The 15501-nt window shown below is 41.3% G+C and overlaps 3 protein-coding genes and 1 long non-coding RNA gene across 4 annotated transcripts; 2 read left to right on the top strand and 2 right to left on the bottom strand.

Moving 5' to 3' along the window:
* The first annotated feature begins 856 nt into the window (after positions 1-856).
* Positions 857-5057, top strand: LOC130692309 (RNA-binding protein 25-like). The gene is given in 14 exon segments (XM_059497355.1): positions 857-1170; positions 1235-1263; positions 1327-1672; positions 1759-1896; positions 1981-2133; positions 2194-2276; positions 2424-2933; positions 3425-3591; positions 3668-3818; positions 3885-4197; positions 4262-4381; positions 4441-4586; positions 4651-4797; positions 4863-5057. Coding segments are annotated over 14 exon segments (2499 nt in total). The 5' UTR covers positions 857-1070; the 3' UTR covers positions 4959-5057.
* On the bottom strand, positions 4973-5604 carry LOC130692318 (iron-sulfur cluster assembly 2 homolog, mitochondrial-like). Its single transcript, XM_057515403.2, has 2 exons — positions 5313-5604; positions 4973-5253 (listed from the first exon to the last, which is right to left on the bottom strand). Exons 1-2 carry the CDS (start codon positions 5558-5560, stop codon positions 5079-5081), a joined length of 423 nt encoding a protein of 140 aa, XP_057371386.1. The 5' UTR covers positions 5561-5604; the 3' UTR covers positions 4973-5078.
* A 176-nt stretch (positions 5605-5780) lies between these two features.
* On the top strand, positions 5781-8148 carry LOC130692312 (dihydrolipoyllysine-residue succinyltransferase component of 2-oxoglutarate dehydrogenase complex, mitochondrial-like). The gene is made up of 9 exons (XM_057515392.2): positions 5781-5933; positions 6070-6193; positions 6261-6332; positions 6523-6684; positions 6743-6972; positions 7034-7203; positions 7266-7464; positions 7536-7787; positions 7868-8148. The coding sequence occupies exons 1-9, from the start codon at positions 5829-5831 to the stop codon at positions 8000-8002; spliced, it is 1449 nt and encodes a 482-aa protein (XP_057371375.1). The 5' UTR covers positions 5781-5828; the 3' UTR covers positions 8003-8148.
* A 230-nt stretch (positions 8149-8378) lies between these two features.
* Positions 8379-8994, bottom strand: LOC130692322 (uncharacterized). The gene is made up of 3 exons (XR_009001372.2): positions 8958-8994; positions 8701-8881; positions 8379-8507 (listed from the first exon to the last, which is right to left on the bottom strand). It is a non-coding gene; the product is annotated as an uncharacterized LOC130692322 (long non-coding RNA).
* Positions 8995-15501: the final 6507 nt, after the last annotated feature.

Here is a 15501-nt window from a genome sequence, read left to right on the forward strand (position 1 = left end):
GCCGCTTCCGTGGCTAACTGTGGCCCGACCGTTCTAGCTCTGGCTGCCACTCTAGTTGTTCCCTCTTAGACGTACGAGCAAAAACCCGGCCAGCCTACTACTACTATACCTTCGTCACGCACCCACCCTGTTCCACCCCACACACCTCCCCGACGAAGGACGGAGAATCTGCTGCTTTTGAAACCACCCAGCCGACGTCTCGTGTGGATTCCGCCCGGGAGCTGCGGCACGGCCACGCAACAAACAACACGAGGGGCAGAGAAAGAGGGAGAAAAGGCCAAAAAGGGGGGCGAAAATGCAGAGCGCTTGCGTCGCAAGTAGCATTTTTTCATTTCGTTTTTTAAATCCCTGTTTCTGTTCATGCGAATATAGTTTTGCTGACGACTATATTTTGAGGGATCCGAAATTTCGTGAATTGATGTGTCACTAGAAAATCATGGAGTATCTTGGCCAGGATTCAAGTCGGAATTAGATTGCTGTTTGCCCATCACCGATTCGTTATCGGTACTGTATTTGATGGAATCTCCTCAGAGAATTGGCTATCCGCGAATCATGATCTACGATTCCTGGAAGCCCCAAGACAAAATCAAAACTTCACTTGATCATCTCTTTAATTTGGCATCCACAACATGGAATTGCTCCAAGATTCATAATTTAAAAGTTAGGCGACGAAAACTTTTAGAATGAAAACCTCGTCAACAGCCTGAGTTTACCGGCCGTGCCCAGCAGCGTTCAGGGAATTAATGCGCCTATTCTGACTGTGGGAAGAAAGAGAGAAAGAGAATGAGAGAGAGAAAGAGAGAGACAACATAAGAGAGAAAGAGAGGGAGAGAAGGGGCTTTTATTTGGGCCCGTATTCCAAGCGAGAGCAAAAAATTTTCTTTTCGAGCATTGAAATATTAAGAGACAGCAATTGAATTGTTTTTTGTTATTTTAGAGAAGCCTAGTGAGAATAAATTAGTGGTGGAGCGCTTAAATTTCATTTTACATGAATACTACAATTCCCTGCGCCTAGCTGTTTTACACTGGTGTTTACGGATTTGACGTTATTTTCGGACTTAAAGTGAGCCATGTCTTACCCACCTCGTCCACCCGGAATGACCGGGATGAACAACTTGACGCCTGGCCAGATGCCGGTACCTCCATACATGACAGGTTGAATTCAAAATAGTATATTCGTCAATACCCCTAGATTTTAAATAGTGTTCTAATATGTATTTCTTCTTTACTTAAGGACCCATGATGCCCGCTGGAATGCCACCGGTAAATCTAATTCTAGATAGTATTTTTTTTGTCTCCAAATTAACTATTTCTTTTTCATATTAGGGAGGTATGATGATGGGATACCCTCCTATGGGACATCCTTCACAGATGCCTGGACAGATGCCACCACAGATGCAGCCCCAGATGCAACCACCCCAGATGCAGCAGCCTCAGTTGTCTCAAGGTCCGAGAACACAAAATCAGATGCCACCCGGCACCATGCAGCAGTCTCCCACCGTTATTTCCAGAGGACCTAGGCCGGCCAATGAAGGTGTGGGTCCTTCTGTCACTGTGTTTGTTGGCAACATCACTGACCGTGCTCCTGATAACATGATGAGGCAGGTTCTCCAGCATTGTGGCTCTGTTGTCAGTTGGAAGAGAGTTCAGGGAGCCTCTGGTGTCCTCCAAGGTGAAGAAAAATCTGGTCTTCCATATTATTTCAATAAAAGAATTTATTTGCAAACTAAATATTTAATATAAAAAATTCTGTTCTAGCCTTTGGCTTCTGTGAATTTAGCAATCCAGATGCTGCTTTAAGAGCGATTCGTTTACTACATGAATTGGAAATCGGTGAAAAGAAACTAGTTGTAAAAGTGGATGCCAAAACGAAATTAATCCTAGACACTTATAAAGGTATGATATTTATAGAAACCGTAAAGGCAAATCAATTACGATACGATTGAATAAAATTTTATTGACTCCGTTCCATGATTATAGCTGACAAAATTAAATCTGCCGGTGGAGGTACGAGTAGTGGCGATGACGAGTTCCTGACACAGGAACAACGAGTTCAAGACAAATGGGTCAAGGAACGAATCGGGCAGACCCTCAAGGACTACGAGTCGGAAATGCAAGCAAATCAAGCCAGAGGTGATAAATTTCATTCATTGATAATTTCGTTTCCAGCTTGAATTCATTATCTGATTCCAGCCGAAGAAAAAGAAAGAAGAGAGCAAGATAAGGAGAAAGCAAGAGCTGCAAAAAAAGAAGAAGCCAACAGTGTGGATTTGAACGTAAAAGTTTCCCTTTTTATTTTGTTTAGGTTTTTGTTTGCATTTGTTTTTTTGTTGTTTTTTAAATTTTTATTGAAGTTTTCTTTTTATTTGGTTTTCTTATGCAAAGCTATCCCTTACCTTTGCTGCTCAATTTCAATTTTACAGAAATTCGAAACCGAAATCGAAGAAGGAAAAAAAGATTTGATTACCCGAGAAATAGGAAAATTTCGGGAAATTGCCAAAAAGCAGGATGAAGAAAAAGAAGCTGAACGTAAAAAGAGGAAAGAAAAAGAGCGTGAACGCGAGCGGCGAGATCGAGAAAGGGACAGAGAACGAGATAGGACCAGTGGCAGAGACCGTGGGGGTGGTGATCGCGACCGCGATAGGATGTCGGAACGAGACAGGAATCGCGAGCGAGATAGAAGGCGCGATAAGGAGAACGAAAACCACCGGCGATCTCGAACTCCACCTCAAAGGTCTCGCACTCCGCCCGGTCCCCCGGCCCAGCCGAGCACACCGCCGCGAAGAAGTCGATCTCGAGACAGAACCGAAGTGGAGACTCGGCCGCCGCGTCGGACCGAAAAAGACTATTTGCGCGAGAAAGAAGAGGAAGAAGAGGCCCTTGAGAGGAAGAAAGCCGAGAAGAAAGCCCGTGAAAAGGAAGTGGCTTACCAGGTAAAAGATTTCACCTCACTTTTGGCAGCCATCCAAGTGGTCTTTAGCGGATTGCTCTTCATTATTGATCCTTACGTGTCGTGACCTGTGCGTTGCTAAGAGAAGCAAAAGTGCTGAGATCCGTTGATCTCAGCTTTGATAGCGTTCATTCGGATGGATTAGTTTGGTATGACCAATGCATCCTTTTTGCTCTTTTTAAAGTTTGGATGCTATCCTGTATTTCTTTACGCACGCAAGTACTCTTAGACATAGAAGAAACCGCACTAGTTCAATCAATCCACCGTGCCCTTTCTACTTTGCTATCTTATCTCTATCTTGCTAGCTCGGGTGCCGTGACTGTAAAGAAGAAGCCAGGGTTTGAACTGGCCTTTTCTTTACAGATTTCCCGTGATAATGCGATGTTCTAGGGCAGACTTCTCGTGTCTTTTTCTTTTATGTTGTGGTTTGCCTTGTTGATATTTTATTTTATTTTTTATTTTGTGATTTGACAGGAACGATTACGTCACTGGGAGAGCAGAGAGCGAAAGAAGCTCCGTGACTACGAAAAGGTGGAGCTCAAGGAGAAGGAGCGGATCGAAGAGCAGCAAAAGCAAGCTGTGTGGCTCAAACAGTTCCTCGAGGACTACGATGACGAAAGAGACGATGCTAAATATTACAAGCAAGAGCTTCATAACAGCCGGCCTTTTAACGGCGAAAATTAAACTTTTTGCTCCCGTCTTTCAAAATTTTTTTAGAGGTCGAGAGATGGAACGTCGCCGAACCGAACGCGAAAGGGAAATGGAGTCGGACGGCCGTGATCGTCAAAAAGAGAAAGAAGAGCTCGAGGAGCTCAAGGCGAAAATTTTCTCCGAAGGCCATTCTGATCCTACGGCAACTCTCAAACAGGTAATATTCCATTTTTTTTTTTTTTCAAATTTGCACATGAAATTGGCATCCTTTCCCCATTCATAGGCTCTTTACGAGAGAGAACAGCAATACAAGCCCCAGATACTCGTACCAGCACCTCCAGTCAGTGATGCCCCCCGTTCTTTCTCTCCCATGGACGTGTCCTTACCATCACAACCATCGGACGTGGAAGATTTCCAATTGATGAAGGAAGTTAATTCCACGACGCCCGTCTCCTCAGCTCCTTCTACGCCAACTGGGCCAGAACCAAAAACAATTAGTTCTAGTGTCGCGAGTAGTGTCATTGCCATGGAAGAGGACTCCATGTCAACAACGAATTCCTTGAGTCCTGTCCCTACTGAAAGCGATAGCAAGCAAGGTACAAAACCTCTATAATTATCCTAATCATAGTTATAACTGTATATATATATTTTCCTTTTTAGGGTCTCAGGGACCGAGTCTAGTATTTAATAAGCGAAAGAAGTTGGAGATCAAAGCTGTATTCAATGCGGATGAAGATGATACCGACACGACCAAAAAGAAACGGAAACTTGTACCTCTTGGTAACGCACTTGAATTTATTCGTCAAGTTCCTTCTGCTAAAAATTATTGCTTTGATTAGACTATGGTGATGAACTTGCAAAAAAAGAAAAAGAACCTAAGAATACGGAAGAAAAAAGGAAAAATATCAAGAGTCTAATTGAGAAAATTCCTACGGATAAAGCGTCCCTCTTTGCTCACCCTGTGGAATGGAGCTTAGTAGATAATGTAACAAAAAGTCAATCGTGTATACTTGATCGAGTATTATAATATTTTTCGATATCCTCTATAGGTTATAATGGAGCGGCGCATTAAACCGTGGGTTAACAAAAAAATCGTGGAATATATCGGTGAACCCGAGCCTACACTTGTTGAGTTCATTTGTTCCAAAGTATTGATTGGTAGCCAACCACAGAGTATCATCAATGATGTTCAAATGGTGAGTGAAACTTAGGGTTGAATGTCATTTCCCTAATAAAACATTTTTTTTTATCTCTGTGATAGGTGCTTGATGAGGAAGCGGAAGTGTTCGTTGTGAAAATGTGGCGCCTATTGATCTATGAATTAGAAGCTAAAAAATTGGGTTTAATGACAAAGTGAAACAAATTGAGACAATTGTATTGGGTTTCTATTTTGCAATTGGTTGTTGTAACATTGATCAACATATGTACGACTGATTACAAAGCAATTTGACAAACACTTGGTTTGGCTATATCCTTATCACACTTTTAGAGAAAATGAAGAACCACATGAACAGCCAGTTTCAGCTTTGGGGTTCTTAAGTACGCGGAAGGCAGACCTTATCAACTCGGACTGGAAGTCAAGTACAGCTCCCTCAAGATACTGCATGGAGTCTTTGTCGACAAGGATCTTGGCTCCTTCTTTTTCAACAACACTATTTTAATGAATTGTATTAAAAAAAGGCATCTTTGTTATAATATATAAAATAGAAACCAGTCATCTTCTGTTGTTTCCGTATCCAAACTAAACAAGTACTGAAATCCTGAACATCCCCCTCCTTCGACAGATATACGCAGTATTTTCTCCGGTGATTTTTCGTGCAGCTCTTTTAGACGTTTGATACATTTTTCAGTCATTTTGATCGACTCCGTCTGTTGACTCATGTGGACGGCATTTTTTGCAGATGAAAATGATTTAATATGCGATAGCACTCTTGTCTTCCGAATGACACCATGAAACATTGTTTTTATTTCTGCCGGTTGAGTTTCGAGGTTACGACACAAAACATAACAGACGATTCTGGATTTCTTTACCACTGTTGCAGTTTTTCTGCATCGGGAATTCTAATACCAAAAATTTAAAAATTAAACAGTATATTGTAGAAAAGTAGTTAATACACAATTTCATAATTTTGGAAAGAAATTGTTGAAAAAAATATTTTTCTTTTATAATGCAGACCATTTCTATTTTGAGAACATCGCAACCTTCATCAGTTTCAGCCGGACAAACATGGCTGCTCTTCGCCTAACTTCCTCTGCCCTCTTGGGATCTTCGAAACAAATTTCAAAAGTATTTCGTGGCAATTTCAGGGTTTCGGCTTCTATCAAACATCAGGTAATAATTTGAATTTAATTACTTTGTGATTAGAGCTCCGCGGGTTGAAACGTATAGACGATTTACGTTTGTTAGGTGTCCTAAATCGTATAAGTTTTTAATTAATTTAAATATTTTTCATGATTTTTATGCTCAGGAAACATGTGAATTTGGTATTCAAGAGCATAACTATGTTTCCACTCAGCGGAGGAATGAGGCAAACTGTCAGTGGTACCCAGTCACTGTTTTCAGTCGAGGATTCAAAACTTCTTTGACCCTTGGTGAGTTTAACTACAATCAATCATTTATAACAGTAATAATGGTTTTTTTTCTTTTCTCCACCTTTAGAAGATGCCAAAACTGTGATGGTACCTCCATTTGCTGACTCCATCAGTGAGGGTGATGTTAGGTGGGATAAAGGTATACACATTATCCTTGAAATAGATAATTTGAATGGAAACCCAGTTCACTTTCACTACCTGGTACAGTGACAATGAACAATCAATGTTGTTTTGCTTAAGATTGTATAAGAACAAACTTACACCTGTTGTTCTTTCTCTGCCAGTTCAAAGACTTGAAGCTTTGTTTTTTTTTTTTTGCTATTTCCTAGCTGTTGGTGATTCAGTACAGGAAGATGAAGAGGTCTGCCACATAGAAACTGACAAGACATCAATCCCGGTCAAAGCTCCATGCAGCGGAGTCATTACTGAGTTGTGCGTAAGTGATGGAGCAACTGTACAACCCGGTTCGAAGCTTTTCGTCATCAGTGCAGGTAATTATCACGAAAATTGTGATCGGTTGTTGTATTTTACTAATGACTCTAATCGCAGGAGGTGCTACCAAAGCCGCTTCGGCCCCTCCCGCTGAAGCTGCTGCTCCAAAACCCCAGGCTGCTCCCGTTCCTCAAGCGGCGGCCCCTGCTGCCCAACCAACTGCTGGTGCTATCCCAACGACACCTCCTCCACGCCCGACGCCTCCATCTAGCCCGGTTTCGTCTATCCCAGCTGCGAGCATCGAGCCCCGAGCTGCTGCGCCGCTTAACGTTTCGCAGACATCTCAAGTACGAAACAATTGTCATTTCCTGTACCAGTTTCTCTTCTATGGACTCCATTCGTTTCTAGGCAGTTCCTCTAGCCAAACTTCCGCCTGCAGATTATAGCAAAGAAATTACTGGCACGAGAACCGAACAGCGTGTCAAGATGAATCGCATGCGACTGCGAATTGCGCAGCGCCTGAAAGAAGCCCAAAATATAAATGCCATGTTGACAACATTTAACGAAATCGATATGAGGTGAGATGTGTGTTCTCTTTGTCTCCAGATAACGTTAATAATTTTTTAAAATATATAAACAGCAACATCATGGAACTGAGGAAAACACACGGAGACGCCTTCCTCAAAGTGCACAAAATCAAGTTGGGTTTCATGTCCGCCTTTGTCAAAGCTGCTGCCTGCGCCCTTGCAGACCAACCGACTGTGAACGCAGTTATTGATGGGAATGAAATCGTCTATCGCGACTACATCGATATTTCCGTTGCCGTCGCCACACCAAAAGTAAATTGAATGCAGAAACTGGAAATTGGTTGCGGTTGTTTACACATTGTTTATTTATTTTATCATCTAAGGGTTTAGTGGTGCCTGTTTTACGTAATCTAGATTCAATGAATTATGCCGACATTGAAAAGGCTATCGCCGCTTTGGGTGAAAAGGCAAAGAATAACTTGTTAGCTGTAGAAGATATGGATGGAGGAACGTTTACAATCTCCAACGGTGGCGTTTTCGGATCATTGTTTGGCACACCAATCATCAACCCACCCCAATCTGCTATTCTGGGAATGCATGGAATATTCGACCGACCCGTCGCACGCAACGGCCAGGTACTTGGGTATTCGCTTAAGAAACTTCGGTAATGGGGAATGTCGTAAACAAAAACTTTCGTAAATCGATTTTGGCTTAGGTGGTTATTCGTCCCATGATGTTTGTTGCCTTGACGTACGATCACCGGCTTATCGACGGAAGGGAAGCGGTGACTTTCTTGCGCAAAATCAAGCAGACAATCGAAGATCCCCGTACTCTCCTCTTGTCCATCTAGAAAGAGAATTTGGTAGAAGGAGCTTTAACCGCGAATCATTTATAGAACGCATTAAAGTTCCCCATTCAGTTGAAAACGAATTTAGAAGAAAACATGAGTTATAAATAATAAAAATAAAAGAATCCAGTGTTTTCCCTTATACAACATACTATGCGTTGATCTGCTTTGGTTTTTCTTTCTCCTGGTTACGTTTTCCGCCGATAGGTGGCATTGGCAAGGCAATGGTAAACGAAAATACACATCAAGTGTCGTTTGAATCACACAAAAAGTTCCCTATCTGCGTTGCTCGATTTCTAACATTTAAAAATATTGAGTATAATTTACCACAGCAATACTGCGTCGAATTAAACAGCTTTTACTTGGACGTGCATTAATGGAGCACAGAAAAATCTGCAAAACACATGACGGTCGATTCACCAGACAAACTACCATATTCGATCCTGAAAGTGCATTGATCGCCTGCCTATGTCACGAGAATGTTCACGTTGGGCTGCGATGACGGTTTCTGTGGAAAGCCGAAAAGTCATCAAGTATTCAGGAGCTTATACGGTCGTGACGTTACATCAGCCTAGCATTACATGCGTTTAACATTGCACAATAATCAACGTTATAAATTTCAAGCCAAGGCTATCAGTCAGTGCCAAGAACTTTCAGTGTGGCACGTTTTTTTTTTCTTTTTTGTTAAAAGTACATCTTACCTTCCTTTTCTGACGACGTTGGGAAAAAAAACCTGGAAAAACTTTGGCTCTTTTGAGAGTTGTAAAGGAAAATAACGGCACGACATTCGGTTTCACAGTTGCTCGGCTTTATTTCTCTCTCAGCACCTCTCGCACGGTGTCTTCAATGAGTTAATTGCCTAAAACGCACCTAATGTGAAGTCTGTGCCAGAAAAAAAATGTATATAAATTAATAATCAAGGAAAAAAAAAAGGGAAAACTTTTGGTCAACACGAAACCTCACAAAGTTGCAGTGCGACGCCATCTAATTCGAAAGAAGGGGGTGTGAACAGTGAGATTTGGATTTTCTAAGGATTAACCTCAAGTTGTATTTTATTTTAGGTTTTTAAATACATAAAAAATTCCTTAAAAATAACCGTAAATATTGATAAATTCTACAGAAACAAAAAAAAAAAATTATGAATCATCTTTTTGAAAACTTGACGACATCGGCTTCTAGAAATTAAGACGTTTAGCCGTGAAACAATTGGCGCCAGTCCCATTAGCAAAGTGATCAGTGCAGTCGCATTGTTCTCGACATCAGTGAAAACGCGTGTTCGCCATTTTCTAACGAAATTGAAATTGACAATAAAATCCGACGATGTACTGCTTTGTGCAAAAAACTATTATCAAGTGTGAAAACTGTTATTCCGTGAAATATGCTGCGATGACACGAGGTTATCGTGTTGAATGGATTTGCCAAAACTTGTACGTTTTCACTTTATTATGTCGTTCTGCATCATGTGATGTATTTTACTATTTTTCTTTTATTATCAAACTTCCAGATGAATCGAAGCCTTTTTTCTGTGATTTGGCAAAGAAATGGTGAAACTGCTTGGAGATATGTTTGCAATCCAAAATGGCGCCTGGATCAAAAGGTAAGTGCGCCATTTCCATGTCTCGTTTTTCCTTTGATTCTGCACGTTTATCCCAAGTTGTCGAGCCAGGTCTCAATCGAATAAGTCGGTTTCTTTCTTTTTTTGTCTCCTCGGCCGACATTTTGTCGCAAAGTGAACAATTCACGTCGAAATCGATCGCATTTTGTCTCCGCAGTTTTTTTATCCGTTGATATGAGCTGATTTCAGATTTTTCACTTGAAAGTATTACGCGTTTGGTCAAGTACATGGGGTGGTATAGAATCCTAGGCACGTGTTGTGCAATATTTGAATTTCTGATTCACTCGGTTTTTACTTCGCATGTGTTTTTCCTATTTGGGTAAATCAACATTTTGTGCTGTCGACATTTTACAAAAATGTGGCCAAAGCCTGTGACAACTTGCAAACGGTATCAGATCAAACTGGTACGATCCAGATGTGTCTCGTACGACACTACGTGCGATTGTTTTTTGTTTTGATTGAAGTATATCTTTTTTCTTTAATCCTTTAAAGAGTTGACAAATATCGTCAAGTGCGATTTCATATTGCTGGCCTTTTCTTGGCCCATGTTCCATTTTGTTGATTCTTTTTTTTTTTTTTTCGAGAATTTTATCTTGATTGCTATTTGTTTTTCTAAACAAAACACCATTTGTCTCAATCCGCTGTCTCGAATTGCCTCATATTGACTTTGGATGTCTATCGTATTGAAGAGAGAAGCCTTTTTAGTGTTGGCTTGTTTGTCTACGTGTTTGATACGTATCGTTCCTTATTTTTTTTTTATTTATTTATATGAAAGCCAGTACCGAGAGATCTGATGATAAGAGCCTTTATTGGATTGACGACAATGTCGGCTAGAGCCCGAACGAATAGGGAAAGGAACACGTCGTAGCACGTGGGGTGAGAAAAAAGGAACTTTAACGACGAAAGGGGGGGCGAACGACAACTGCCGGAAGAAATGTGTTTGATCCACAGGTGGCATAGTGGAGTCTGTGTGGGGCGTGAGATGTGGTTGGCTTTATTTTATTTTTTCTCCTGCATTCATGGCTATCGTCCTCGTGAACAATTGAAAGTGCGTGGGGAGAAAAGTGGCCCGAGTCTTTTTCGCGACGGGAGTTGTTACGCGACAACAAAGTAGAACTTTTAGGTGATGGCTTTCAGACTCCCGCCAAGCTGCACGGGGCTGATCGTCATCGCTTCTTGTTCAGTAAATGGCCTTTTTCTTTTATTTTATTCTCCCCTACCCTTTGGCCGGTTGATTGTTACCCCTTGCATCGTCCACATAACACTGAGCCATACACAACGACACTGGCAATGAATTGATTTATGGGTTATTAAAAACAAAACAAAAAAAAAGCGGCTGGTTGATATCCTTGAACTCTTACCGTAGTGTGTCATCCTAATTCGTTTTTGCTCTTATTTTTTTTTATTTATTTGTTTTTACGATCGTCAATTGTTTTGGACACCATCAGCTTCTTGGCTCTTTAATTTTTGTTTTTCCCACTTTTGAATGTACGTCGGTTTGTACTATAGAATCGTGTGACGTCGGTTGCCATGACGACTAACCACGCACGTCTAAGATAACAATCAAGATCCGCCCCACGTAAACAAGTATCTCGACGGTACGTTTCATCATGAGTATACGTTCTATATCCTCCCTCTTCCCCTAAAAGACGTTGCGACTTTTACCACTAAAGTAAGATATATACTGTATATATAAAAAAAATACGCATGTGCGTGTAAAAAGAAAAGTAGGGAAACGTGACGTTGTCGATCCTCCTCTTCAAAAAGTCTGATTGATGATACAAACTTACTATATTATCAATGTGTACAGTTTTTTTATTATTGATGCATCTCGATTGAATCGGCACAGTATTGAGAATCAATCGAATTGCATTGATACAAAAGATCCCTCCCAAAAATGTTTTTCTCTTTTTATTTATTTATTTTTTTTTTGCCGGGCTTGAATGCGTTAACTGTTGGCGTCCTTTTAAACAACAATGGAGTTGTCTTGGCTACATGTATCGTTATATACATTTGGCCAAGTATATAGTTTGATGGTTGAAATATCGTAAGGACTGTATGATGGTTGTCGTCGTCGTCGTCCAACGGCGTCTATTCGTGTGGGCTCTTCAACCCCCCCCCCCCCCCCTTTTTTTTACGAATTCGAAAAACTCCCTTCTTTTATTCTCTTGAGCAGCTCTCTTGTTTAGCAACCCTCCGCATTTATACGGAAGGGAGAACCCCCACCCTTTTGTATAAACGCACAGTAGAAATTTAGCGTGTGTGTGTGTGTGTCTCTGTGTGTTGCAAGGGCCAGAAGCGAGCAGATGTCCGTGTCGTGGGAGAAGGGGGCTGGATGGGGGGGGGGGGGTTGGAGTAGTATGTAACCTCTTCTTTTTTTTTTCTTTTCTACCCTACCCCGCGTTCTTCTCCTCTCGGTGCTGGCGACGCTCGCCGACGCTCTGCAGCTGCCAAAGTTGGCGTCACTCCGTCTCTTTGTCACCATGGCAACCCCCATACGGTATCCAGCGCCACGCGCTCGCTTGTATACACTAGCTCTCTTATATTTACTGCAACTACCAATGAAGCAGGGTGGGGGGGAGGAGGGGGAGGAATAACAAAAATAAAATGAAATAAAAAAAAAAATTATTTGGGTGGAGGATGAAGCTTTTTTTCTTTTTCATTCTTATCTCAACCCACGCACCTTTTGTGCGAGCGCCACCGACGCCGTTTTTCAGGGCAGATGTTACGTCCATCTCTTCTGCGCAACAAGCGCAGCAGCCGCTGGAGCATCTACTAGCAAACGACGCTCTTAACTATGACTCTCTTTTTTTTTCTCTATCGTTAGTTTGAACCTTTTTTTTTGTTGTGTGTATTATATCTTTCGCCTTTTTCTCTCAATTGCTGCAATCGTCTATTATGTTTCGTTGGACCACCTTTCCTTTTTTTTTCTTTATCCCTTCAGTTTCTTTTCTTTTGTTCGACGACGGGGGCGACGTCCAAATAAAACGCAGCATCCTCCTCCTCCTCTCTCTCCTACTACTACTACCCCGCAATGCAGACTTGAACGCAGGTGATGCAACTCGCGCTGTTCTCCGGCAGTAGCTAAGATAAAGAGATAAACTAGCATCTGCCTTCTGATCTTTGAACTAAAACTTCAGAAAAAGGGTCGCCATTTGTTTTTTCTGCCTCGTTGGCTTTTCATCTCATCCTTTTGCGTTTTGGTTTACAACAAAGCGTTCACTTTGTTTTATCGATTTCTTTGAGACATTTCGAAATCAGGGTTTTTACACGTGGAAATCTTGGCTTTGCGTATCCACTCACCTTTTTCCTGGGATTTGAGTTTTTGTTGCTATTGTAAAAAAAAAAATAAAAAAAAATGCAAGTTCCTTGTTGCCGACAAGTCCAGTTTGAACGAGCCTTTAACAAATAGATAGCACTGGATAGAGGCTCTGTAAAAAAAAAAAAAAAAAAAAAAATAGAATAAACAAAAAGCAGAAATGTTTGTTTGGCTTCGCAGCGCTGCTCCTGTGGAACGTCGGATTATCCAGTAAAAAAACAACAGATCCATCTGCCTTAATTTTTTTTGAGCAAAAGAGACGATCCCGAGTCACGGGGTCTTCTTCCTTTTCCCCCCTTCTCACGCCCTTTAGATTTTTTTTTTTTTCGTTTTGACCGTTAGAATTACGCAACGTCTCAACGAAAGCTTATTGGGGATGATCCACCTCACGACGCCAGACAACCCACCTCCTCCTCCTTGGGTGAGAAAAGAAAAGAAAAGTAGTGTATTTCTAAAACCAAATCAGAAGAAGCCTTTGGGGTGCTGAAACCGTTTTTAAAGGTCTCCATATAGGTCACTCTGCCAGCCCCTTAAAGTTCTTCTGGGTTTGTCTCGTGATTTTGTTTCCCTGCCCCCCCCCCCCCCTCCTTTGCTTGTGTAACGACGCCGACCGAACACAAAAGAGCGTAACGATATGCGGACCTTTAACATCTTTTCTTTTCTTGAGGGCAAAGGGATTCCCCCAATAGCTCGGGGCCACTAACCGTCGGCGTCGTATTTTCTTTCCCACCCTTTTTTATATTTTACTTCCTTCTTTATCCTTTAAAAAAAAAAAAAAAAGAAAAAAGAAAAGGACGCAACAAGGAATGAAAAGAAGGACGCCGTTACTATACCAAGGACGCGTGGCGTCTCTTTAAAAAGAAAAACTTTTGGGATGTGTGTTAAAGAAAAAGATTTGCACCCCTCATCTCAAGTCTTCCTCCGTCCCCCTTCTTTTATGTTCAAGCAATTTTCTCTTCTTGATCGGATAAGTGTGTCTGAATGAAAAGAGGGAACGACCCTTCCCTTTTTTTTTTTTAATATTTTGGTTTTGAGAAATGAACCCCACCCTTCCCCGAGGAGGTAACCGACGCTCCATCTCCTTTTCGCGTCGGCTGTTGTATCTATAAGAAATTCCCACTATCCTCCTTCAAGGTGGGGTCCCCCCCCCACTTTTTTCAATTTCTTATAGCTTACGTAAGACCCACTATAAGAAAAGGGGGGTTCTATAAAGGGCATCTAGTCTCTTCTCAACGTCAACGCGCAACAAATAACGTCGGGACCTTTAAATCGAACAATGTGTCTGAAAAAAAAGGAACCCCCCTCTTCCTTCTCTCTTATTCCATAACTTCTTTCTTCTTATATAATATCTTGTTCTTCTCCCCCCCTTTCATCAAGAGGGTGTTCCATCTATTGTGACTTCTTTACGTCTGAAAAGAAAAAGTCCAGTGAAAGAAGTTGGGTTTTTGTTTGGAGACCCCCAGAAATCTATAGGAGGCAGGAGGGGGGGGGGGGGAGTCCCTTTTTCATCGCCCTCTTGTACGGGACGACGCTTTTTTTTTCTCCCAAGACGCGTGGCGTCTTTTTTATTTCTAAAGAAGTGAGAGATTTAAAAAAAAAAAAAAAAAAAGGGGGAGGTTTTTGAGGGGGGGGGGACTAGCCTCGGGTTGTAACCGACGCCGGGGTGTTTTTCGGCTAACGGCCGTCTCGTTTTTTTTTTTTTAAAGGTGACGGCTGGCGTCTTTGCCCCCAAGACGTCGTCCTTTTAAAAACCTTTTGTGTTTGATGTTTGTATATACAATGCGTATAAAGACGATGGAGCGTGTGCGTAAGCCAAGTAGTAGTGTGTATTTATAAAGACCGTGACGTGTCTATTTAAAAATGGAAGACGATGAAAAGAAACGGAATTCTTTTGCGGGGCCACCTTTTCACCATTTTTGTAACCGACTTTTTTTTTTTTTTCTTTTTCTTTTGACCGTTCGCGTGCCATCTTGACGACGCGTGCCCGATTGTATAAGGACGCTCCGTTATCACGAGAAATTCCCAACGGTTTTCTTTTTGTTTTCTCCCTTTTTTTTTTTCGTCACGGGGGATTTTTTTTTTCGTGTAAAAAAAAAAACAAACGGAAATTCGTTTAATTTCATTTTAATTTATTGTCAAACAATTTAACGCCAAACAGCTTTTCAATTTTTTTTAAAGGTTTCATAACCGCTTTTTTTTTGTATTCATTTGACTTCGTTACAGTTGATGAGGAAACGTCCATTTTTTTTTTAGATGGCCATCGAGAAATACGTGGGACGTAATAAAATTCCAAAAATATGAACTTGTTATAAGGATTCCGTATTACTTGATGGCATTCGACTTTCTACTCTGCGAATATCTATAATAATAAAAAAACCCGGGGAGGGGGGATTTTGAAACGTACAATATTTTCGTGAAGACTTCAACGGTCTGAGAACAGATGCAACAATAAGCGTCAAAGAGTTACACTGAAATGGGTTCCGAAAAAAAAAACAAACAAAAAAAAACGAGCGATTAAAAATGCTGTTCACACACTAAAAAAAGAATTTAACGCGTTTGAGGTGCTAC

This window comes from Daphnia carinata, chromosome 1 (genome assembly GCF_022539665.2).
Source record: "Daphnia carinata strain CSIRO-1 chromosome 1, CSIRO_AGI_Dcar_HiC_V3, whole genome shotgun sequence".
NCBI lineage: Eukaryota > Metazoa > Arthropoda > Branchiopoda > Diplostraca > Daphniidae > Daphnia > Daphnia carinata.

Excerpts from the sequence above, each read along its gene's own strand:
- LOC130692318 (XM_057515403.2), bottom strand. The coding sequence starts at position 5,560 with ATGTTTCATGGTGTCATTCGGAAGACAAGAGTGCTATCGCATATTAAA. Across the intron at positions 5,254-5,312 it reads GAAACAACAGAAGATGACTG|TGTTGTTGAAAAAGAAGGAG; the intron begins GTTTCTATTTTA and ends TCATTAAAATAG.
- LOC130692312 (XM_057515392.2), top strand. The coding sequence starts at position 5,829 with ATGGCTGCTCTTCGCCTAACTTCCTCTGCCCTCTTGGGATCTTCGAAA. Across the intron at positions 5,934-6,069 it reads CGGCTTCTATCAAACATCAG|GAAACATGTGAATTTGGTAT; the intron begins GTAATAATTTGA and ends TTTTATGCTCAG. Across the intron at positions 6,973-7,033 it reads ACGTTTCGCAGACATCTCAA|GCAGTTCCTCTAGCCAAACT; the intron begins GTACGAAACAAT and ends ATTCGTTTCTAG.